We start from the raw sequence: 24692 nt of genomic DNA on the forward strand, positions 1-24692 counted from the left end.
CGGTTCGAATCCCTGCAACGGGGTGAGCTCCCATTGCTTGGTTCCTGCTCCTGCCAACCTAGCAGTTTGAAAACACGTCAAAGTGCAAGTAGATAAATAGGTACTGCTCCAGCGGGAAGGTAAACGGCGTTTCCGTGCGCTGCTGTGGTTTGTCAGAAGCGGCTTAGTCATGCTGGCCACTTGACCCAGAAGCTGTACACCGGCTCCCTTGGCCAATAAAGCAACCCCAGAGTTGGCCACGACTGGACCTAATGGTCAGGGGTCTCTTTACCTTTACCTTACTGTTTACATGTAGGCTCCATTAAAAAACAAACAACCCCCCCCCCCCCCAAGAATTGAGAAGGTGGGCTTGAAAGAAATCAACTCCCAGCCCTGGGGGTGCATGGACTATTGGGGAGTTTGAAATTAAAACGTGTTTCCGATTGCTCCTATTATAAAGCCTGTAGTTGGTATATTGAATATACCGTATGTGTGATTTAATGACTTTACTAATGGAAAGCATGTGTTGGGGCTTGTAAATGAGCTTTTGTTTGGCACTCGAGGTGCTTTCCACGGGTGTGAAAACTGAGCCGCCAAAGGCAGTGGATGTTCCAGCAAGAGAAGGGGAGGTGCATTCGTTGGTGGGGAGTATTATATTAAGGAAGATTGATCAGCTGTGCTGGAATAATAGCAGCTGCTTTGGCAAAGCAAAAGGGTGACACATTGAGGTTTGCGTCAAAGGGTAGCTGTGGAAGGGGCTTCATAACAAAACAAAACAAAACAAAAAGGATGGTGAAACGATACTAACGGCAGAGGGTTATATATTCTCATCATTCAGTGACAAGTGCAGCTTGGCCTTGGTGGCTGAAAAGAACCAAAACTGCTTCAGTGAAGGTGCTCAGTAGCCTCAATGCTAAGTCATACTTTCCTTAACCGATGGGGAAATTCACTGGGCATCCCATAGTCCCATCAGTGTTTCCTGGCTCCGGATCACCCAGTCCTCCCAGATCCGCAAAAATAAGACCTTAAACTGCCCAACAAGCATGACAGGGCATAAAACCCAAACCACAATATGAATTCAGCTTCACAAGGAGATGAGGAAGATGTTAAAAGGGCTTCTGGATTTGATATCCGGATAAAATGGCAGGAAGGGTTTTGGTTTTTTAAAACAGAAACAAAAATAAAAGGATATTTCTAACATTGCATTTCCTGCTTTTTGCCACAAGAACAAATCTACCCAAATGTCAGATTTGAAGTGCTTTGCCCTTGTGATGTTGATCTGGTTCAGATTTCAATGGCAACGCGAGCACCACTGTATCCTTCCAGACAGTCTGGGATGCAATCAGATCACCTAGGATTTGTTTACTTCTGCCAACAAGAGATAAATAAATGCAAACTATTTTGCTTGTTTGTATCAGGCTTCTTGGAAAATGACTGCGTGGTACCTTAAAGATTATAAATATATGTATCTGCCTACATGTTTATTAGGGACAAGGATGCCTCCGTTACCCACTCAGGCTGCAGTCCTCTGTGTACCTTTGCATGTAATTCCTTCTTGAAACCAGTGGGACTTAGGCCTGCAGGCTAGCAAAAAACTCTTATCTAAATAGATCACTTGATTTCAACCACTCCTATCACAAATCTGAAGAATGAACACTAGCGAGTGTGTCTTATTTATGTACAGTGCTTGCCACTAGGATTGTGTGTTGCGTTTTAATTATTCTGAGCTGGTTTGGGAGAGGGAAATGGTTTTTGCCTGGGAAATGGTATAAAATATAATGAAGAAATGTATAAATAAACCCCAATGCATACAATGCCAGTGTGGTGTAGTGGTTAAGAGCGGTAGTCTCGTAATCTGGGGAACCGGGTTCACGTCTCCGCTCCTCCACATGCAGCTGCTGGGTGACCTTGGGCCAGTCACACTTCTCTGAAGTCTCTCAGCCCCACTCACCTCGCAGAGTGTTTGTTGTGGGGAAAGAAGGGAAAGGAGAATGTTAGCCGCTTTGAGACTCCTTAAAAGGGAGTGAAAGGCGGGATATCAAATCCAAACTCTTCTTCTTCTTCTCTTCTACTTGGGGCTCAGCCACACTTCCACTATTCCCCTGCCAAATAATAATAATAATAATAATAATAATAATAATAATAATAATAAAATATTTGTAACCCGCTCATCTGGCTGGGTTTCCCCAGCCACTCTGGGCGGCTTCCAACAAAGATTAAACATACATAAAAATGTCACACATTAAAAACTTCCCTGAACAGGGCTGCCATCAGATGTCTTCTAAATGTCAGGTAGTTGTTTATCTCTTTGACATCTGATGGGAGGGCGTTCCACAGGGCGGGCGCCACTACCGAAAAGGCCCTCTGCCTGGTTCCCTGTAGCTTTGCTTCTCGCAGTGAGGGAACCGCCAGAAGGCCCTCAGCACTGGACCTCAGCGTCTGGGCAGAACGATGGGGGTGGAGACACTCCTTCAGGTATAGTGTGGGTCCAACGCATGTCCTATAGGTCTGAGCAGTTTTGCCTTTGCCCCTCTGCATTCCCCCCAGAAAACTTGCTCTTTAGTGATAAATCAGAGCAAACATCGACCCAGATTTTTTCCCTGGGAGAAGGAGTGGGACAAGGGTAAAACTCCCATCAAATAAAGAGTTTTAGTGGGGTTCCCCCCCCCCCCCATTTGCTTGTTTTACACATATTAAAAAGTGGATATTTCTGCTGGCAGCTGTTACTTGGGATTTTGTAGGTATCTGCCATATATACAGCATGTGCTGCCCATGACCCAAACCTCCTCCCCTCTCCCCTCTCCTGTGCCACATAAGACTCGTTGGACTCTGTTGCAACCTGTAAGATATCAACCAGACTAGAGCTTTGAAAGTAAATTAATCTGTTCTGCATGCAGAACCCAGGCGCCCTCTTGTGCGTAAACCAGACAGATAATCTTTCAGACCGAACCGCACAGGATCTGCAAGATAGTATTCAATTTCTTTCCAAAATACAGATTTCTTTTTTCAAGAATACTTTTCAGATTAGAAACAGATGCTAGGGGAAGCTGTTTAGAGAAGAAGATTGCACAACTATATACCTGACCTGAGATGCCCCTATTTCCATATGAAGTGAAGACTGAATTCTGTTGTTTCTTTGTCAGGCTTTTTTTCTTTTTTCTTTTTTTTAATGCATAGAATAGAAGGTCAAGATGCTGACCTTTTAAATGTCGAAATAATCGGACAGAAAAGACATTTTCTTGCAAGCTCCTTGGCTCCCTTTTCAAATGAGTGAGTAAGGGCTAATATTTTCTTGCTTGTGGACAGTGCTGGAGAACATTTTTCATCCCGAGGGCCACATTCGCTTCTGGGTGACTTTGTGAGGGCCACATAACAGTGGTGGGCAGGACCAGAAGCAAATTTCATGAATGCAAATTTTACCTTTGTACAGCAGGGTAGTTTCTACGCACACAAACACCCCTCTCTATCCTTCATCCAAGCAAGCAAGAGCCATTATTGAGGAAATATCCCACCCAGGAAAGTACACTCAACCATACTCAGCATTTTTCTGATGAAAATAGAGACATTTACTACTACTTTACTACTACTTTACTACTACTTTACTACCACCTTACTACAATTTCACTACCACCCTATTACTAGTTTGCTATTTTACTACTACCTTACTACCATTTTACTACCACGATACTTCTATCTTACTACTGTTTTACTACCACTTTACTACTACCTTACTAACAGTTTACTACTGTTTTACTACTACCTTACTGTCATTTTACTGCTGCTTTACTACCGCGTCACCACTAGTTTACTACTGCTTTACTACTACCTTACTAACAGTTTAGTACTGTTTCACTACCACCTTACTATTGTTTTACTACCACTTTACTACTGTTTTACTACCACTTTACTACTTCCTTACTACCATTTTACTACTGTTTTACTACTGCCTTACTATTGTTTTACTACTGCCTTACTACCATTTTACTGCTATTCTACTACTACTCCACCACTTTACTATTTTTTACCATTACTTAACTGCTACTTCACTACTGTTTTACTACTGCTCCACTACTACCTCACTACCATTTTACTACTAGTTTACTACTGTTTTACTACTACTACCTTACTATATTTTTACTACCATTTTACTACTGTTTTGCTACCACCTTACTACCGTTTTACTACTACTTTACTGCTATTCTACTACTACTCCACCACTTTACTATTTTTTACCATTACTTAACTGCTACTTCACTACTGGTTTACTATTGCTTTACTACCACTTTACTTCCACTTTACTACTGCTACTTTATTACTTATACTACTTTACTATTTATACCCCTATTTATACAGTAGACCTTCCTTAACAATGGCATGCCTGTCTATAGTATTGTTACTATTTTATTAATTGTATATACTGCCCTTCATCCGTAGATTTAAGGTTGGTTTACAACATAAAAATGCAAGGTAAAAAACACAAAATACACAATAAAAACAAGAACAAGAACAAACCAATAAGCCTCCTCCCTCACCCTCTCCTTTGGCTTGTCCTTCACTCATGACTTCTCTCTTGTTCCTTGATCTTAACTTCCCCACTTTTGCAAACCTTCCAGTTGTCCCTAATTTTCCCGGGACAGTCCCAGATTTATTGAAGCTGTCCTGGTTTCTGATGTTATCCTGCTTTCCCTATGTTCATCGGAGAAATGTTGGATGGTATGGAGTTATACAACCCCCAAGCCATCCGAAGGCAACCTGTATAGGGAAGTTTTTTAATGTTTACTGTTTTATTACCTTTTTATATGTTTTGGAAGCCGCCCAGAGTGGCTAGAGCAACCCAGGCAGATGGATGTGGTATAAATACAGTGGTACCTCGGGTTACATATGCTTCAGGTTACATATGCTTCAGGTTACACACTCCGCTAACCCAGAAATAGTGCTTCAGGTTAAGAACTTTGCTTCAGGATGAGAACAGAAATCGTGATCTGGCGGCGCGGCGGCAGCAGGAGGCCCCATTAGCTAAAGTGGTGCTTCAGGTTAAGAACAGTTTCAGTTTAAGAACGGACCTCCGGAACGAATTAAGTACTTAACCTGAGGTACCACTGTAGTAAAATTGTCGTTACAGAACAGGGCACCCCTATTTTCATCGGAGAAATGTTGGAGGGTATGCTTTTGTCCTCACCTCAGTTTTGACTACTGGCTCCTCACACAGCTCCTGACCCACGACAGTGTGTTGCCCATCGCTCAGTTCTGACTAAAGGATTTTATTGCTGGCGAGGACATTTTGGGAGCCAAAATATCCAACGCCACTAAATTCTGGTGTACTTCTTTAACATAATAGTGTGAACGGGGATCAACATATACACACCGAGAAGCCATTCCCACCCCCCTCACTACTTTATATGGAAACAACTGGAAAAACCTCTGTGATTGAGGCTACCAAGATGGCGCCTGTTTGTACAACGAACACTTCTGAGGTAATTCTTTGACCCTGCAAAAGCCTCTCAGTTTGCCCACTCGCTGCTGCTTATTCATGTTACTGGTTTCTCTGTTGAAAAAATACAGAGAGCCGAAGGAGGAAGTTGAAAGACTTCTTTCCAGTGCTATTTTTCCAGAAAAAGAGGTGCTGGGACTCAGAATGAAGAGCTCTTATAATGGCAATGGTGCCCACCTAAGAGGCGACAGAACTGAGTTCCAGCGAGTTCCAGCTGGAAAAAAGCCCTGGTTCTTTCCCACTCTCTGTGTCAGCTCAATGTGCTTTGGAAGGCGCTGATTAATTCTTTCGGATCCAACTTTTAAACATACTTTCTGTCTGTCTCTTGGGGCGAGAAGTGACCGAAAGGGTTGGAGCTCACAGCACTTCTTGAAAAATCCAAGATTGCCCACTGAGGTCTAGAAAGTTTGGGGAGCCTTCTTCTGGGCTCTTCATAAAAACAAGCAGGTCCATTTGCCTTTTCGCAACACGGACCATTTCTGCGGCTTTTATGTTTTCCCTTAATGCTATTTTAGTGATGGTTGTCTTCATTATTTAATGATTTACTTTGGCATCTTTTTTCACCCAGCCCTTCAAACAAGTTCCCTGGGCAGCTTTCAAGGTCATAAAATACGGTCAAAATGGAAGAATATTGCCAAAGCAACCCACACTAGATAAAAGCAGCAAAATCTAAAAGCCGCAGAGAAGTCTGCAGCTGAGCTCTTTTTATTGTCTGTTTGCTAGCTTTTGTTTGTTTAGGCTCAGGGACAGCTTTGGGTTTCCAAATGTGTGGGTTCAAATCATCGCAGCCTTTTAAGATTTGTTATTGATTTTGGGTGTTGATTTGCTTTTGTTTAAACAGGTGAAGTTAGTACTATATAGATATGCTTCAAAAAACTCATGAGGGAAACATAGATGGAACTGTATTATCATGGATGTTGTCCCAGAAATTAATAAATAATGCCCATCTTTCTGTGAATCTGTCTTGCTGTTGACTATGTGATGTTATTCTCTGATATGTCAGTTTAGTCATTAGGGCAGCTTTCTGTACTTTCTGTAACCATTCTTTTAATGGCAAAGCTCATTTTTTCCTCCCAAAGCTGAGCAATGAGCCTGTTAACATACAACAAATTGTACATTGGCATTCCCACTCCTGTTTTCAGCACACGCAAAGGGGTTACACTGAAGGTTTTAGAGATAATGTATCCTAGAATTTCCTGCACTATGCTGAGAACCACACTTTCATTTTATTTTTATTTTTTTACTCCGCTCCAGAAAATATGTAAATAATCTGCCCCTGATCACCTACATCTTGCTTAACTCATGAGGTGTAAGATGCCACTGACAGATTGTACAGAGTTCTTTTAGATTAGCAGTTATTCATCTTTTAGGTATTGTTTTTGAAATTTAAAGTCTGTTTTGTTTGTATTGTACTGAGGTTGTATTTTCTCAGACCCTTTCACCACTTCTAGGGTTGCAACTGATCAAACGTGATGACGGTGAGAAACATATATATTATGCTAATTCATTGCTTTGCATTCACACTCGCCATTATACTTTTGAATTATGTATTTTGATACGGTAGGTCAATATATAGTTGCCATTTATTCTGCAATGTGTTGAAGCAGCAGATGTCTTAGGCAAATTAGTGAGATGATTGCTTGATTGTATGAGATTGCGCACCCATCGTTCAGCCAGCTAGTCAAGTACAGCTTCTTCTGAGCTATTGTACAGTGGTACCTCAGGTTACATACGCTTCAGGTTACAGACTCCGCTAATCCAGAAATAGTACCTCGGGTTAAGAACATTGCTTCAGGATGAGAACAGAAATTGTGCTCCGGCGGCGAGGCAGCAGCAGGAGGCCCCATTAGCTAAAGTGGTGCTTCAGGTTAAGAACAGTTTCAGGTTAAGAACAGACCTCCGGAACGAATTAAGTACTTAACCCAAGGTATCACTGTATATTATTTTGCCCATTACCTGCTTAGTTTACCCTTCACATCCCTCAAACTCATCTTTGTGAAGCTGTCACCAATGCGTAGGCAATGGCTGTCTCAAATGTACACAATTCAGCTTAACTGCAACTTGAATACAGCTTACATTTCCAAATCAGATGGAAGCTGGTTTGAGGGGAAAGGGACCATTTCTCAAGAAACTACAGGATGTATATGGATTGTGGCTAGCGGCATGTGTGCATGGCTTCAAACACCAGTGGTGGGAGTGCACTGGAGCAAGAGTAAATTGTAATGTGTACACAGCCATATATATATATATATATTATAATACCAGTATATATACCAGTATAATATATCTATATCTATATCAATATATACAAGTATAATATACGATATATATACCAGTATAATCTATCTATATCTATATCTATATCTATATCTATATCTATATCTATATCTATATCTATATCATCTATATCTATATATCTATAAAAACACACACACACACACACACACACACACACATAGTATATGGAAATGCAAGCCTTGCAATTTTAACATATAACCAGAAGGTGGCAGACTATGCGAAGACATTAAAAATGCAGATTTTGCTGAGGCTTTTATGCAAAATCTACAACTCAGTTGTAAAAGAGCCAGTCTTACGTCTTAAAGATCACTTCTATCCTCCCAGGAACTAAGGAAAGAGAAATATTCCTCTGTGGTTTTTCTAGGAATCTGCATTACGTTGTGCAACATTTCTTTTTTTTAAGTACAAATGTGGCTACACAATAATGGTTTTCTTGTCAGAGGACAATAGACAAAGCTAGAAAAATTTAGGGGTTTTTGTGTGTGTGTGTGTGTGGAAGAGAACAAATTCAGTCCCACTGTGGAACATTCCGTTTCCATGGCCTTTTGGTTAGTGGAGCAAAGCTGCCTTCCTGATGACCTCCAAAAAATATTTTCCTCCTCCTTTCCTGTATATTAACTTCTGTTCTCTCTTTCAGAAAGTTCTATTCAAAGGAAACTATTGTACAAACTTTTAGTCACTGGAATTCCACCCCCAACTGGACTGGAGTGAGGATTCAATTGTGTGCTAGTAAGGGCCAAAACCAAGATTATTGGTTGAAGTGATCTGGAAGCGATTGGTTTGGTTTTGGCGTGTGTAACCTCAGATGAGTTGCAAAGCCCTTCCTTAGGCCTCATTCTTACTACACTTCCCTTAATGTTTTCAAAGTTAGTGAATGTGCTAAACGGGGTGTGTGTGTGTGTGTGTGTGTGTGTGTGTGTGTGTGTGTCTTTCCCCTACTTAAAAGTTTAAAGTGAGGTGTCTTTACATCTGTCTGCTTCTTATATCCCTTGTACAGTGGAACTTCAGTTCTTGAACGTCTCCGTTGACAAACGTTTCAGAACCCGATAACCCAGAAGTAAATGCTTCTGTTTCCGAACGCGCCTTGGAAGTCAAACGGCTTCCGCTGCGTGTTTTTCAATTTTCTGAATTGAATTTGTAGATGGCCCTTTGACCCTCAGTTTTCAAATATTTCAGAACTCGAACGGTCTTCCGGAACAGATTACGTTCGAGAACCGAGGTACCATTGTATTGCTAGATATTTTCCTGTAAGGTGAGATTCCTTTTCTTGCTGCTGCTATTGCTGTTGTACCATGTTATCAATCTTCCATACCCAGGAAGGCCATATTCTCCAACATTCCTCAGATGAAAATACAGACTTTTCTCACTCTCCTGACCCTCCTTGACCCCCCCCCCATTTTTGTAGAGCATTTCCTATCAAAAGGTCAAGTGCCACCACCTTCTTCTTCTTTGGCGATCACTCATGGCCAAATAAGTTTGTCTTCCATGAACACGGTTTTAACAGTCCGTAAGTGACTGTGGAGGCCAATTCTGGATCCACACATCCTTCCACAGTGGGGACCTAGGTTTCTGGGTGGGAGTTGATCACAGTGAAGGTTTGTCAAACGTGTCTTCCTCTTAGCACGTTTCTTCCTTTTGTCCTGAGTTCGAGCGTCTTCAGAGTTCATGACACCTTTAGTAAAGGCTGTTCTCCAACCGGAGCGCTTGCAGGCCAGTGTTTCCCAATTGTCAATGTTTATACTACATTCTTTTAGATTTGCCTTGAGAGCATCTCTAAACCTCTTTTGTTGACCGCCAGCATTACGCTTTCCATTTTAAAGTTTGGAATAGAGTACCGGTAGTTGCTTTGGAAGACGATAATCAGACTGGTCCAGCGAAGTTGATGTTGAAGAATCATTGCTTTGACACTGGTGATCTTTGCTTCTTCCAGTACACTGGCATTAGTTTGCCTGTCTTTCCAAGTGATATGTAAATTTTTTTGGAGACACCGTTGATGGAATCTTTCGAGGAGTTGGAGATGGCATTTATAAGTGGTCCATGTTTCACAAGCATACAGTTAGTTTGGTAGTACAATAGTTTTGTAAACATGCATTTTGTATGAACATCTATTGTGAAATAGATGTTAAATACATGTTAAATCTATGCTTAATATTTTACGCTGAAAGATCCTACTAGAGTTCAGCATTTTTCATGTCCTATAATGACACCACAAACTCTCCCACATTATTCAATGAAACTGAAACATGCTTAACTTTGGCCGTACAGTACTTCGTTTTGTTATTTTGTCTGCAGTTTACAGGGAACAGAAGACAAACTGATAATTCAGCAATTATTTGGGACTTCATTCATTCCTTTTCAAAGGGCAGTGGCTCCAATCCAGCTACTGTTAGTCTTCAGTGGCTTCAATGGAACTTAATTACATAGTTAGCAACATTTAGCTGAATTAACACCAGAGATTTTGTTTAAACCGTCCCTGTCCCCCTGTGATTGTGCCCTCTCAAATATCATCGTGGTAAAAGAAAGCAGACGTTGGGTAGATTATTAGTTATAGAATCCACTTCTCATTTCATTTATTAGACTTATTAATCACTTGTTACCCAAACGTCTCCAAGAGACAGCAGAAAAGATACAGTACATAATACCATATGAGGAGGGGAAGTGGGGGCAATAATATAATACACTAATACATTAATATCATACCCTCCAAAATTTATCTGATGAAAATAGGGATGTCCTATTTAACAACCACAATTTATCATTTATACCCCGCCCATATGACTGGGTTGCCCCAGCTACTCTGGGTGGCTTCCAACACGTATAAAAACATGAGAAAACATTAAAAAAAAAAAACCTTCCCTAGAAAGGGCTGCCTTCAGATGTCTTCAAAAGGTTGTATAGTTACTCATCTCCTTGGCTCGGGGGTTGCATAACTCCATACCCTCCAACATTTCTCCAACGAAAATCGGCATGTCCTAAGGAAAAGCAGGGCATTCCGGGGTGCAATCAGAAACCAGGACGGCTTCTGTAAATCCAGGTCTGTCCCTGGAAAATAGGGACACTTGGAGGATCTGTAATATTTTATATAATATAGTAACAGTCATTTCAAAACATACTCACATAATAAACAGAACAATAATTTGTCCCCAAACCATTCACACCAAACCAACAATTTCCCCCCTTTAGCCTTCCCACCCCACCCAGAAGTCTGGTGCTGAGGCCAGATGTTCCAAATCAATGGTGGGTGGGCCCAGTGTCCTCCAGGGATGGTCGATCATCTCTCCTCTCCCTTCAGGGGGATCAGTAGCACAACAAAGCTGGAGGGTGGTTCTCCACCCATACTAGCAATCGATGAAAGAAACTTTTGTAATGATTCCAAATGACAAAACCTCTTCCTATCCAGCTGATGTAAATTGGCAGCAATGTGAGATTTATATCCAGAGTTTGGAGTTGAGGACTGAACATTGTGCATCTCGGAAAACAAAACAAAAACCAGTCCCAAAACACCTCCATAGGGACAGAATAGATTTATAAATCAAAACAGGAAATGCTGAATTCCTGTCCCAACTCCCACGGTTGCATAATTCCTCCTGAGCACATGGCAGGTGCCCTTAAATGGACTAGAGGACCTTTCTTATGTTCTTAAAACTAACATTGTCTTTGACGCACCATTTTCATCTGGGGATAAGGCCAGAGAAACGCTAACCATAAAGGAAATGGAGGTTGGGGTGGGAGGGGGAGAATGAATGGAAAACACTAATGCCAGGGATAAAACAGAGAGGTGGGAAAGCCAGTGTGGTGTAGTGGTTAAGAGCGGTAGACTCATAACCTGGTGAACCGGGTTCGATTCTCTGCTCCTCCACATGCAGCTGCTGGGTGACCTTGGGCTAGTCACACTTCTTTGAAGTCTCTCAGCCTCACTCAGCTCACAGAGTGTTTGTTGTGGGGGAGGAAGGGAAAGGAGATTGTTAGCCACTTTGAGACTCCTTAGGGTAGTGATAAAGCAGGATATCAAATCCAAACTCTTCTTCTTCTTCTTCTATTCTTCAAAAGTGCACCAAAAAAATATTGTTACAAACGTCTGCCCTTCGCTTTGTCAAGTGGTAGCAAGAGTTTCCAGGCACCCACACAGGGTCTGTGTTCCTTTGGAGAATTGATTCTCCTCCTCCCCCTTTAATCCTCACAACAACCCTTTGAGGTAGGGGGGAGAGAGAGAGAGAGAGAGAGACTGGCTCAAGATCACCCAGTGAGCTTCATGCCCTGGTGGGGATTTGAACCCTGGTCTCTCCTAGATCCTAAGGGATGCGGGTGGCACTGTGGGTTAAACCACAGAGCCTAGGACTTGCCGATCAGAAGGTTGGCAGTTTGAATCCCCGCGACGGGATGAGCTCCCGTTGCTCGGTCCCTGCTCCTGCCAACCTAGCAGTTCAAAAGCACGTCAAAGTGCAAGTAGATAAATAGGTACTGCTCCGGCGGGAAGGTAAACAGTGTTTCCGTGCACTGCTCTGGTTCGCCAGAAGCGGCTTAGTCATGTTGGCCGCATGACCCGGAAGCTGTACGCTGGCTCCCTCGGCCAATAAAGCAAGATGAGCGCCACAACCCCAGAGTCGGTCACGACTGGACCTAGTGGTCAGGGGTCCCTTTACCTACCTCTCCTAGGTCCTAGTCCAATGCTCTAACCAGTACACCACACTGCCTCACTTCCCTCGCCTTGTTTTATAGGAAGCTTGTTCTATTGTCCCAGCTTCAACCTCCACATAAAACAGCTCCGACCAAAGAACAAAATATTTATTGTATATCTCTCTGACTGACCTATACTGCCCGTCTGGACTTCAAACAACAGGATGTTCCCTAGAGGAGTTTTGTTTTGTTTGCCTTCCACTTTTCTCATCCTGTCCCAGAGCAACACCATATGGAGGTGGGCTGGCTACTCTTTCTTCCCTCCACTCTTCTGGCTGAGGCAAGAAAAGAAAAAAGTTTTCAACTCGGTCATAAAAAACCCCAAAAACCTTCCACCCACAGCTCTAACTGAATGGCTATGTGCAGTATAAGGTTCTAATTTCATTTTTCCAGCAGTTTCCACCCATCTAAATGTTTATTGGATTATCACTTTCAACGGCCCTATATTATAATGAATATTTGATTCAAGAACCACAATTAATCAGAGAGTTTATAAAGATGTTACTTGAGGGTCAGGTTGACTTGACATCTGAAGAGGTTCTAACAACTTTGGAAGAAAGAAGAGGCCTGCTTTTTTTAGTATTTTTAGATTAGAGTAGCAAGTTTTAATTCATAAACACACCTCTTTAAGAAAAGAGAATAAGTGTGAAATTTTGTTCACCAGTCATATAGATAAAGAAACCCTTGCGAAATTTTATGATCGAGCTTAGATCAGATTCCAGATGCATACATGAAAAAAAAAATGGGAGAAAGAATTATCAGATGTAATACTGAGAGAAGAATGGAAATGGATTTGGGACAATGTCCCGTTTAAACTGATGTCAGAAAATTCTTTTTTTAAAAAAAATATTTTTATTGATTTTACAATACAAAATTATAAAAACATCATACACATTTTCTCATAAATACATTCTTTTTGGACTTCCCTCAACTCTTCTGATAATCCTCCATTTTTAATCATTTCTTACGCATTTCCTAATTTTATATTGCCTTAAATTAATAACCTCTCCTCTCTCCTTTTCCCTTTTTTGCAATATTTCTAATATTAATTCTTCATAGAGCTTCCTGCAAGCCAACAAACGTTGTTTGATCATCGCATATACTTTTCATATAATCTACAAATTTACTCCAGTCTTCGGTGAACTTCTGGTCCCGCTGGTTTCGGATCTTTCCTGTTAATTTATCAAGTTTTGCATAGTCCATTAATTTCATTCTCCATTCTTCTATCGTTGGTAATTCTTTCTGTTTCCATTTTTGTGCCAATAGTATCCTTGCTTCTGTTACTGCATACAAAAAGAGCTTACATTCTTTTTTATTTATTTCATTTCCCACAATACCTATCAGAAATGCTTCTGGTTTCTTTACAAATGTATATTTCAACATTTTTTTCAATTCATTATATATCATCTCCCAGAAACATTTCACCTTTTTGCACTCCCACCACATATGATAACATGTTCCCTCTTTTTCCTTACATTTCCAACACTTGTTACTCACTTTATACATTTTTGCTAATTTCACTGGTGTAATATACCATCTATAAATCATTTTTATCACATTCTCTTTTAACGCAGTACATGCAGTAAATTTGAGACCTTCATTCCATAGTTTTGTCCAATCATTTAACTGTATATTATGTCCAAAGTCCTTGGCCCAGTGAATCATAGCCGATTTAATCTCCTCATCTTTAGTATGCCATTCAAGCAGCAATTTATACATTTTAGATAAAAATTTTAAGTCATTGTTCAATATTTCTAATTGAAACTTCGACTCTTTCCCCCCAAAACCTTTTTCTTTAACATCTTTTTTAAACATTTCATTAACCTGATAATAATGCAGCCAATCATTAACATATTCTTTCACTTCATCATATGGTTTCAATTTCCATTTACCCGTTTCTTTGACTATTAATTTCCCATATGTTATCCACCCCCCACTCACATTGACTTTCTTCTTAATATGTTATCCACCTCCCAGTCACATTGACTTTCTTAACAGAATCTGAGTGGATAGAGAAAAATATGGTCTTACTGTAACACAGATTAAGTTAACATATTAGAAAAGAATATGCAGAAACCAACCCAATAAGCATATGGAAAAACACTACAATTCCATGTAATGTTCTGGAATAACATGCTTAATGATGATGTTGAACCTTAAAGAATGGAATGGGATCAAAGATAAAGAACTTGGAGAAGTGAAAAAATGCACTAGGAGCAGGAAGGAAGAAATGGTCATAAGAGTCAGGGGTAATAAAAGGGAAAGGAAATTATTGCGAATATTGATGCATGGTATAAGCTTTGTGTATCTTGGCATATATTATACAGTCAAACCTCGGTTGTTGAACGTAATCCATTCCGGAAGACTGTTCGACTTCTGAAATGTTCGACAACTGAGTATCAAAAGGCGGTTAGCAAAGGCAGTGGAGGAAAAAAGAAAAAAGAAAACTCCCCAGAAGCTGTTTGGCTTCCAAAAATTGTTCGGAAACCAGAGCAGTTATTTCCGGGTTTCCAGCATTCGGAAGAAAAAACATACGATAACGGAGGCGTTTGGGAACCGAGGTTTGACTGTACCTGTGACCATTTAATTAGATGGAATACTGAAAGGTAAAACCAGTGCTTTTTTCTGGGGGTACACAGGGGTATGCATACCCGTAAACGTTTTGTGAATTTAAGTTTGGCCTCATTGAGGAGCAGTATATCAATATGAGTAGGAAAATGAGAGTACCCCATAACATTTTTTTTAATTAAAAAAAAAGCACTGGGTAAAACCATCTCTTTTCATTTTCTTTGCTGGATAAAAACTCACTCTCAGTTGTGGGTCTCAGGACTTTTGCATATTGGTGTGGATTAGCTCTGGTGAACATTTCTCTGCATTGTGTTCTGTTTGCTCTTATGCTTTGGCAATGGTTTCCTCTGTTAGCCATTGTGGGACCTCCTGGAAATACCACCTTATTTTATTTTTATTTTTTGTAAGTATGATTATTTTCCTGCAGTAAAGGAGTGAATTCCTGGATTGGTTGGCCCTCCCACTCATTCCACTAGGCACTGTAGCATTATAGCATTCTTAATATTCTCTCTTTCAAATTGTATCTTGCTAAAAAAATTTTTTAATAGAAACGCACTTTGGCACAAATTGAAAGATTGATTGACTGATTAACAAGTAAAAAAGATTTGATGTTAAGATGGTGCCCACCGCAAAAGCTATAGTGGGAGATCTGAGGCCCTAAAAATGTTGCTGGACTACAACTCCCATCATCCACCACAAAAGCTATAGTGGGAGTTCTGAGGCCCTAAAAATGTTGCTGGACTACAACTCCCATCATCCCTGACCACCGGCTTGGCTGAAGGGAGCTAGAGTCCAAGGGCTGGAGGGCTTCTTTCATCGTCCCAGCACTGACTGTGATATGTGAACAAAATTCTGCCAATAAGTGAATAACAAGATGTTTATTGTGTGTTTTTCTTTCTTTTTTTTTTTTTTATATAATCTTTATTAATTTTCCAAAAAAGATTACATTAAGAATCAAAGCTCAGGAACATAGAAACATACATCCAAAAAAAAAGAAAAAAAGGAAAAAGAAAAAGAGGTTCACCTCTTTACACTTATTTTCAGTAACTTCTTTTCAGGACTTCCCCACGTCTCCTCCTATTGTTTCCCAACTCCAGTTTATTTATTCTAGCAAGTTTTTCCCCTAAACATCCTGTACCTTATTTTATTAAAATTACTTAACCCTAGTTTGATTAAATTCATTTTAATTATAAAATTATACTTTAATTCATTTGTTGTGCTAGCATTTTATTAACGTATACCCCTTAATCCTCTGTATAAGAGTAAAAGAACAAAAAAAAAGATATAAGCATGTTTCTAAAAAAGAAAAAAAAGATACCTTTCCTAAAATTGCCACCCTTTCCCCCCCACGGATTCCCCATTCTTATAAAATATTCTTTATTCTATAAAAATTAAAAGGTAGAAAAAAAAAAAAAAAAAAAAAAACTTCAACCCCCTTTGGACTGTTAAGTCCCACCCTTCTCCCCCGGCTTCAATCCTTAATCAAAGTACATTTAGTCCATCTTTCTAGCCTGGTGATCTCACGTCCGAGGCGCGCAAGTCTCTCACAGTTCCTTTCAGCCGATTCCTTCGAAAGTCTCTCATGCTTAACTCCCAGGATCGAAGACTTATTTTCTCAATGTTGGCGATGATTCTTTCAGTTAAACCTGTTTGCTTGTGTCCCATATTCCAACATTGTTTCATAAATCTATATGTCCCAAATAGTCCTGTTTTCACCTTAGTCAGTTTAGATTTCTTCTTAGCAGATCTTGGTCTCTCCTCTCCTTTATGTGGTGTCTCAGCCTTCCCTTCCTTCAGCTCCTTTTGCTTGGCAGGTGTCTTTTCCTCCTCAATCTTGGGTTCTTTCCCTTGTCCAGCTGCCTGTGTTTCAAACGATGAGTCCCTTTCCAAATCAGTTAGTGTATTTTCAGATAGCTTCGGGTCTGGTGGGCTCGTAGACAAAACAAGGCCTTTCTCATTCCTCTGTATCAAATTTCCCACAAGAGAGATCAGCTCTTTCAAACCAGCACGTATTTCCTGTATTCCTTGTTTTAGTTCCATTCTTGCAATGTCCAAGAGTCCCCTCTAGAGGGATTCTGGTTTTAATGATCTTTCCCTCTCCGATCCAAAAGTCAGACTTGTTTGTGTCGATCTTTCCTTATTTGTAATAATTTGTAGCAATTTAATCGGTTAAAGTTTCAATTTTCAGTTCTTTCAACTTTGACAGCTAATTTGACAGCTGTCAAAAGTATCTATGTCTCAGCAGGTTCTTAGCTCGGATTGCTCCCGGGCTTGAGTAGGGTGATACTTAATTTCAAACAAAATAATCTCTTGTCCTCCAGCACTTTAGCTTAGGTCTTTTAAATCCGTGAGGTCTGTATTTTTTATCCAATCTCACAAGTTTTCCCGCAACTTTAGTTGTCAAATCCTTGCTTGCACTGTTAACAATATGGAGGAGGCGGACTTCCCTTTTTTTTCATCTCCTCCGTTCGTACCAAATCCAATCCGAAGAATTTATAATCCAATTTTCAAATTACTCACGGGTTGTTGCTCTTAGTTTTGAGTCCAAATTTAGCAGGAAGAAGTTAGCGCTGACTGAAGAATGGCATGCGGCTTCGCTCGGCAGGGGTAGCAGAAGACTCACAGCACCACGCCGCTCCCAGGCACCCGATCCTTAGCCTTTAAAAAGGCTCTCTCATGGGTCGGGGGGGCGCTTACGATGCCCGCCGAGTCACCATGTCCACGTACCCCGTGTACGTGGTTTGTGAGGGTCCCCGTGTCGCCGGCACGGTAAGACCCGACCCCTGCTGAGCCGATTCCCTCCGGAGCTCGGAGGGAATCCGCCATTAGACAGACGCGCCAACCCGGAAGTCTATTGTGTGTTTTTCTGACCTATACTGCCTGGACTTCCAACAGCTGGATGTTCCCTACAAGACTTTTAAAAGAAGTGGGGTTTTTTGGAACTTATCCTGTCCCAGAGCAACACTGTGTTGCGGTCTGGCTACTCTTTCCTTCCTCCACCCTTTTGGGCTGAGGTAATCCTTCAAAATTGCTTAGTGTTTTCAACTCTTTTTGAAAGAAAGCTTCCATCCGCTGCTCTTCTGCCCAGTTTAAGGTTTCTAATGTCTTTTTCCTGCAGTTCCCCCTTGCCTTAAACTGCAAACATTTCTTGGCAGGTTGCCGCTGTGGTCAAGTCTAGATTAATGTTGGTTGTGGACATTTGCCTTGACAATGTTTACACACGCTCACTTTAAGCAAACTTACACACCAATGAAATATTTCAATAATATTGTGCAGCAGACATTATCAAACAGTAAAAGAACACCAATAGACTTTTAATGATGAAATCCATCTTACACAAGAAGTTTCCTGTTTACTCCAGTGGACGGGGGACACATTTAATCACCCCGTTTCCCCCTGCCACGCCGCTGCTGCGGTCAGCTGCATTTCCTGGGGGGAAAACCCCAATGTGGAAAATGCAATCGGACTACATTGCAGGGTTGTCAAAAGGTCCTCCCCCTCCCAGCTCCCCTCATCCATCCAACCACATTAAAGTGCCCATTTTTTCACTGCCCAACAAGATTTGTATCACCACACAGGTATATATTAGAGTCTTAGTCCCTCCCTGTAACAAATTCTTTCAGATGTTATGATAAAATGGGAACAAGATATAGGCCACACAATTGAATTGGATAACTGGAAAGAACTATGGACAAAGAATATAAAATTTACGGCTTGTTACTTAATGAGAGAAAATCTCATGAAAACACAATACAGGGTGGTATTGGACCCCTGTAAAGCTGGCAAAAATTAATAAAACTTATAACAAGAAATGTTGGAGGTGCAAAAATCAAGTAGGAACTTTTTACCGTATGTGGTGGGCGTGCCCAGAGATTAGAAAGTTCTGGGACACGACCTATGAGGAGATGAAAAAGTTATTAAAAATTACATTCAACAAAAAACCGGAATAATTTCTTTTGGGAATTTTGACAAACAATATCCCTAAAAAGAAAACAAGACTATTTCTTTATGTAGCATGTAGTGGCTAAGTTTTGGAAGGAAGATCATATACCCACCAAAGAAGAATGGTTGTGTAAACTGTGTGAGTACTTGGAACTCGCGAAGCTGACAGATATAAGATATAAGTATAACAAGATAGGTAAAAAAGAATGGGATTACCTAAATAACTACTTGATGAACCAAGGTTCATCAGCTAAGATCTGGCTGTGTTTAGAATAACGCCGCAAAGGAAAAAACTCCCTGATACCAAGATGAGGGATTTACTGAAATACAGACAGGTAGACTTTAATTAGAAATAATGAACTGTTATGAAGTTGGCGGAAGTTGACAACCACTATGTTTCTTTTTTTTTGGAAATGTCTTAGTTTATTGAAGAATGAACTAATGTTGTTTTATGTAGGCTTCCTTTTTTCTTTTCTTTTTCTTTTCTTTCTAAGATTTAAATGTACTTACAAAAAGGCATATATTTATATCTCTTACTTCTTTCTTCCTTTCTGGAGTTTCTGCTTTTATTCTTTTCTTTTTTTGCTCTCTCTACATAAGCCTTTCTTGTTTGTTTAAGTTTGTGAGTTTTGTTTTATGTATATGTGCAATACAATACAATCAGAGCTGTTCTGCCTGGCCTTTGGTTTGGACTCAGTCTGACCCTTATGTTTCCCTCCCCTTATGGTTTTGATCTATGGGCTGCTTTTAAAACGGAACGGGTGCAAGTGCCTGCGGAATTTTAAGGGAGCGTCTTATATTCAGGTATTCTCCCCCCCCCCCCCGAATTTTAAAGATGCAGCTTATATTCAGGTACGGCTTATACAGTGGTGCCTCGCAAGACGAAATTAATTCGTTCCGCAAGTCTCTTCGTCTTGCGAGTTTTTCGTCTTGCGATGCACGGTTTCCCATAGGAATGCATTGAAAATCAATTAATGCGTTCCTAGGGAAACCGCCTTCAGACCAGGTCCGGGGACAGTCTGTCCCCGGACCTCTTCTGAAGGCTGGGGGGGGGGGAGACAAGGGCTTTTCTTCCCACCCCAGCATTTTAAAAAACCCCGGGACAGCGGAGGACTTCTCCGCTGTCCGGGCGATCTTAAAATGCTGGCGGGCGGCATTTTAAAATCGCCCCGGGACAGCGGAGGACTTCTCCGCTGTCCGGGGCGATTTAAAAGCCCCTGGGAAGGCGGGCAGGGGGGACAAAGACTTTCGCCCCCCGCCCGCCTTCAGAAGGTGTTCCCGCCCCCCGCCCCGCTTCGGAGCAGCGTTCCGAAGCGGGGCGGCTGGGGCAGGTGTTCCCGCCCCCCCGCCCCGCTTCGGAACAGCGTTCCGAAGTGGGGCGGCTGGGGCAGGTGTTCCCGCCCCCCCGCCCCGCTTCGGAGCACCGGGAGAAGCGATCTCCCCGCAGCCCCTTGCTTCAAAAGAGGTCCGGGGGCAGCGGGAAGCGCTTCCCGCTGTCCCCGGACCTGGGGCTGCGGGGAGAAGATCGCTTCTCCCCGCCGCCCCTTGCTTCAAAAGAGAAGACCCGCTGTCCCCGGGGCAAGCTTCGTTTTGCGAAGCAAGCCCATAGGGAAATTCGTCTTGCGAGGCAACTCGAAAACGAAAAAACCTTTCGTTTTGCGAGTTTTTCGTCTCGCGAGGCATTCGTCTTGCGGGGTACCACTGTATTCAGGCCAATACGGTAATAAATGACTAGGAAACAAATGTTTAACCACACAACTGGATTTTCTACCACCGCTTTACTCCAGATGGAAGGCAGGGTGATGGCAGCAAAACTAAATCTTGGAAATAAAAAGAGGAGTAGAATCAGTCCCCCCCCCTTTGGGGGACAGTTAAGATCTATTGGTACATGACAAATCTACCCTAGGTGCATATTTTGCTGATGAGCCAGTGTGGTGTAGTGGTTAAGAGCGGTGGACTCATAATATGGTGAACCGGGTTCATGTCTCCGCTCCTCCACATGCAGCTGCTGGGTGACCTTGGGCTAGTCACACTTCTCTGAAGTCTCTCAGCCTCACTCACCTCACAGGAGGAAGGGAAAGGAGATTGTTAGCGGCTTTGAGACTCCTTCGGGTAGTGATAAAGCGGGATAACAAATCCAAACTCTTTTCCTTCTCCTCCTCCTTACTACAGATATGGTAAGTGAAGTGTTAAGAACTGGTAGGCTGTTGCTCATTGTGGAATAATTTACTGCCAGTTACCACTAGAGGCCAGCTGATATTAAGTGCAGTGAGACCACACATCTGGATCTCGAGTTGCTTTTACCCAGCACAATCAGAAACAGCCCAGGAAAGAGACAGAGCCCATATATAGCTCTGTCAGGAAAAGCAATGCTAATTTGTGATTCTGGGTGTGTGTTTATTATCCCACTAACTCTGCATGAAGATTTCTTACTGCCTGATAGGAATCACAAGGAATATGTTATTTCCCCCCTATAGAAGGGAGGACCTAATAACCTCAAGTAGTACTCTAGATCAAACAATAACTCAGTTTTGTGGGTCTGCCAGGTAAGGTAGCTAGGTGAAAAAGAGCCCAATTAAGTTACACCTGCCCAAACTGCTTCTTATTAAAAGTGCAGAAGCCCTCTTTCTGATGTGACCACTCTGGTAGTGGATTGTGGAATAATTGCTTTATGCTGATTGATTTTAAACTTTGATATCGCAATGCACTGAACCCTGCTCTCCCATGGTGATCAAGGAGTTCATTATTTACCTGGTTCCTCTGTCTCTGCTCTGCCGTTTACTTCTGCTCTTTATATCATGGAGTGGTGGTAGTATAAAATGACATTCTTTCCAGTTATACCAAACACAAGCTATGCTTTGGGAATCTGAGACCTCTTACTGCTCAGAAATTGGAGTGCACTTAAAAGTACTCTCCCACGTTGCAATACATTGCTCCTTCCTTTTCAATTTGCTGCAGGCAGAATATATTTACAAAGCTGTTTGCCTGTGCAAAACTCTGGGGCACAGTTTTCCATCAGCGGTCCAGCTGTATCAAGAATGATTAAGTCTTGTCAGAACAAAGAAATCTCTTCAACTGTCCTGGGAGAAGATTTTCGAGGGGAGGAACTACTGGAGGACAAAAACACGACGTTGTTGTGAATGGCCATTGCTTTTTCTGGCTGCATTTATGGACTGGAAAGAGAAAAGGCACAAAGAAGCAGAAAGAGTAGTTGGAGGCTTTATAAATCATATTTCAGACAAAGAAAATACATTGCTGTTATTATGCAGTTTTCTTTGAATCCTTTGCTGACGTTTTAGCCTAAATTGATTACTTTAAGGTAAGCTTTTCAATGTTGCTTTCTCTTTGCCTCTGGATGTATTTTCTTGCCATTAATACCTGATGAAGCCTAGTTATTTGGGAGCAAAAAGGGAAAGAGGGGAGAATTGCTACTGAATGAATGCAAACTCACTTACTCAAAGTGCTTGGATATCAACTGATAGGTGATCTGGATATTTGAACCTATGTACCTAAACTCTGCCAGCTCATCTTGACTCATTTGTGGATTAACATTGCAGTCCTATATGCTTGTTTGGGAGTAACTCTCCTTAAACTTGGTGAGTCTTAGTTTTGAGTAAATCTGCATAGGATTGGATTTGCCAACTATGTGAAATCCTCTGCAGAGTTTGATTGGTATGCCTGTGATTTGATTTATTTAGGTCAGTCTAAAATAAATGTCTTCCTGTTGCAGCAATATCCTGACCTAGAATTTTCTTTTACCCATAGAAATATTTTAACACAATTTTGTTGTTAAAGCACTTGAGCAGTAAAACCATGGGGAAGCTAGCTTTGAAACTGCAAATGCTAAGAGTTTTACCATCCATGTGGAGGTATTAATGTTGCCATCCCAAATTAGTTTTATACAAAGCATTGCAAAGTTTTGACAGGTGTTCCTTATTAGGTTTGTTAGCAGCTTCACTTGATTTGGTAAAGCTGGTCACTGGTTGTTTATGAATTTGATTGAAATAATATTCTCTTGAGTCATATTTCCTACCTTTCCTTCCCTGCTGTCCTAAATGGAATCTGCAGGCAGATGAATAGGTGAAGTAGACTGGTTGGACTCGCCACCTAAGAATGGGTTTGCCAGATCACGTACCCAAGATCGCCTCTGTCCCTTTAAATATTCTGACAGCTGGAGATTATGCAATCATTCTGCCCCTCACTGTGTTTCTCTCTCACTGCCTTCTGTTGGGTGAAGTCTAAGTTTATTCCCACCCCCAACAGGATTTATATATTGCTTAATTAAAACTTCTGAGCAGTTTACATAAAATGCAATATATATGTGAATATGGCCAATAAAATCAGGTGTTAAAAATGAACCCACCTACTTTTCTTTCCAAATAAAATCTCATTCGGGGCCATGGAGCAACAGGATGGGAATCCCAATATACTTGCACTGAAACATTTCAAGCAGAATCTTCACCTAGAGCACTGTTTCCCAAACTTGGGTCTCCAGCTGTTTTTGGACTACAACTCCCATCATCCCTGACCACTGGTCCTGCTAGCTAGGGATGATGGGAGTTGTAGTAGTCGAACAACAACTAGAGACCTAAGTTTGGGGAACACTGACCTAGAGATTGAAACACTACATGGAAGAAGAATGTTAGAACTCAGATGCTCTCTCAAACCTATTAGAGTATTTGGTATCTGATGCTCAAACATCCCATTGTGTTCATGGATGGGTGCAAAATAACTCAAGGTCAAAGGTAGCAGTAGGTCCAGGAATGCTTAAACATGATGAGCAGCAGAGTGGGAACATGTTTTATGGAGATCCTAACTCAACTTTGGCATGACACTAACTGGATTTTCCCTATGCACACGTTGATAAAGTTTGATTTAACCTCTTACCTCTAACATCTGTTTGTCATTAAACACATGAGGCAAAAACCAAGTGGCACCAGCCAATCAGCCAAATGGCAAAATTCCTACCGGGTCCCTGCTCCAAAACAGACGACCCCTAGACAGGCATAGCAAGGCCATAAGAACAACCCTAAATATAGGGAGAGGAGGGCGGGTGATCCGCTGCACGTCGCAAGAAAGTGAAACTCTCCAGCGACGTGCAGCAGCCAATAGCCAACCCAACTGACCAAATTTCTGCCCCAGCAACAGAGGGGCAACCAATGGGGTGTTGTGGCCATCCAAACGGTCCCGCCCCACAACAAGGAGGCAGTTTCTGGTGATCTCACCACAATAAGTGCCCTCCATGATGGAGGACCCAACCTGTCAAACCCCCCCCCCCCAATATCCAGTATGATGTTTTCATCCCTGACCATTGTCCATGCTCCTTGGGGCTGATGGGAGTTGTAATTCAAAATATCTGAAGAGCACCAAGTTGGGAGAGGCTAGTCTGGACTCTGCATGGTATCTACACATACCCAGCTAGGGAAATCAATATATGCACAGAACATTGTGCAAATAAGTGGGAGGGTGGGTTGTGTTGCAATTTATTCCTTTGCCCAGTGCCGCACTTTGCCTAGAGTGAGTAACCTCTGACTGAACAGACTTATTTTTCATTTTAAGCAGGCTTGAAAATGCAGGGACAACGCCAAAGGAATAGAAGTCTGTATCAACAGACAATTGCACTTTTGTGGAAAAATATAATTCTGAAATGGAGGATGAGGATGCAAAACTTTCAGGCAAGTAAAAATTGCCAATCGAGGGGAAATAAATGGTCAGCATTTCTTCTTCTGTTCTTTTT

The 24692-nt window shown here is 41.5% G+C and overlaps 1 protein-coding gene and 1 long non-coding RNA gene across 4 annotated transcripts in view; one reads left to right on the forward strand and one right to left on the reverse strand.

The window, feature by feature from the left end:
• The window catches only part of LOC308470840 (ABC-type organic anion transporter ABCA8-like), an 87806-nt gene that overhangs the window by 2178 nt on the left and 60936 nt on the right, over positions 1-24692 (forward strand). For 2 of the 3 annotated variants that reach the window (XR_013982672.1, XM_080994362.1), the window contains exon 1: positions 24440-24630. Coding sequence is in view for 2 of the 3 variants with exons in the window: in XM_080994362.1 (XP_080850488.1) it covers positions 24526-24630 (105 nt within the window). In the remaining variant the exon portion in view is untranslated. Of the gene's footprint in view, positions 1-21913; positions 22275-24439; positions 24631-24692 lie in introns of those variants that run through there. The other variant, XM_080994361.1, reaches the window with a different exon arrangement.
• Positions 10307-21917, reverse strand: LOC308471169. The gene is made up of 2 exons (XR_013982744.1): positions 21707-21917; positions 10307-10836 (listed from the first exon to the last, which is right to left on the reverse strand). It is a non-coding gene; the product is annotated as an uncharacterized lncRNA (long non-coding RNA).

Source organism: Podarcis pityusensis (genome assembly GCF_964106645.2).
Source record: "Podarcis pityusensis genome assembly, chromosome: 2".
NCBI classification, from domain to species: Eukaryota; Metazoa; Chordata; class Lepidosauria; order Squamata; family Lacertidae; genus Podarcis; species Podarcis pityusensis.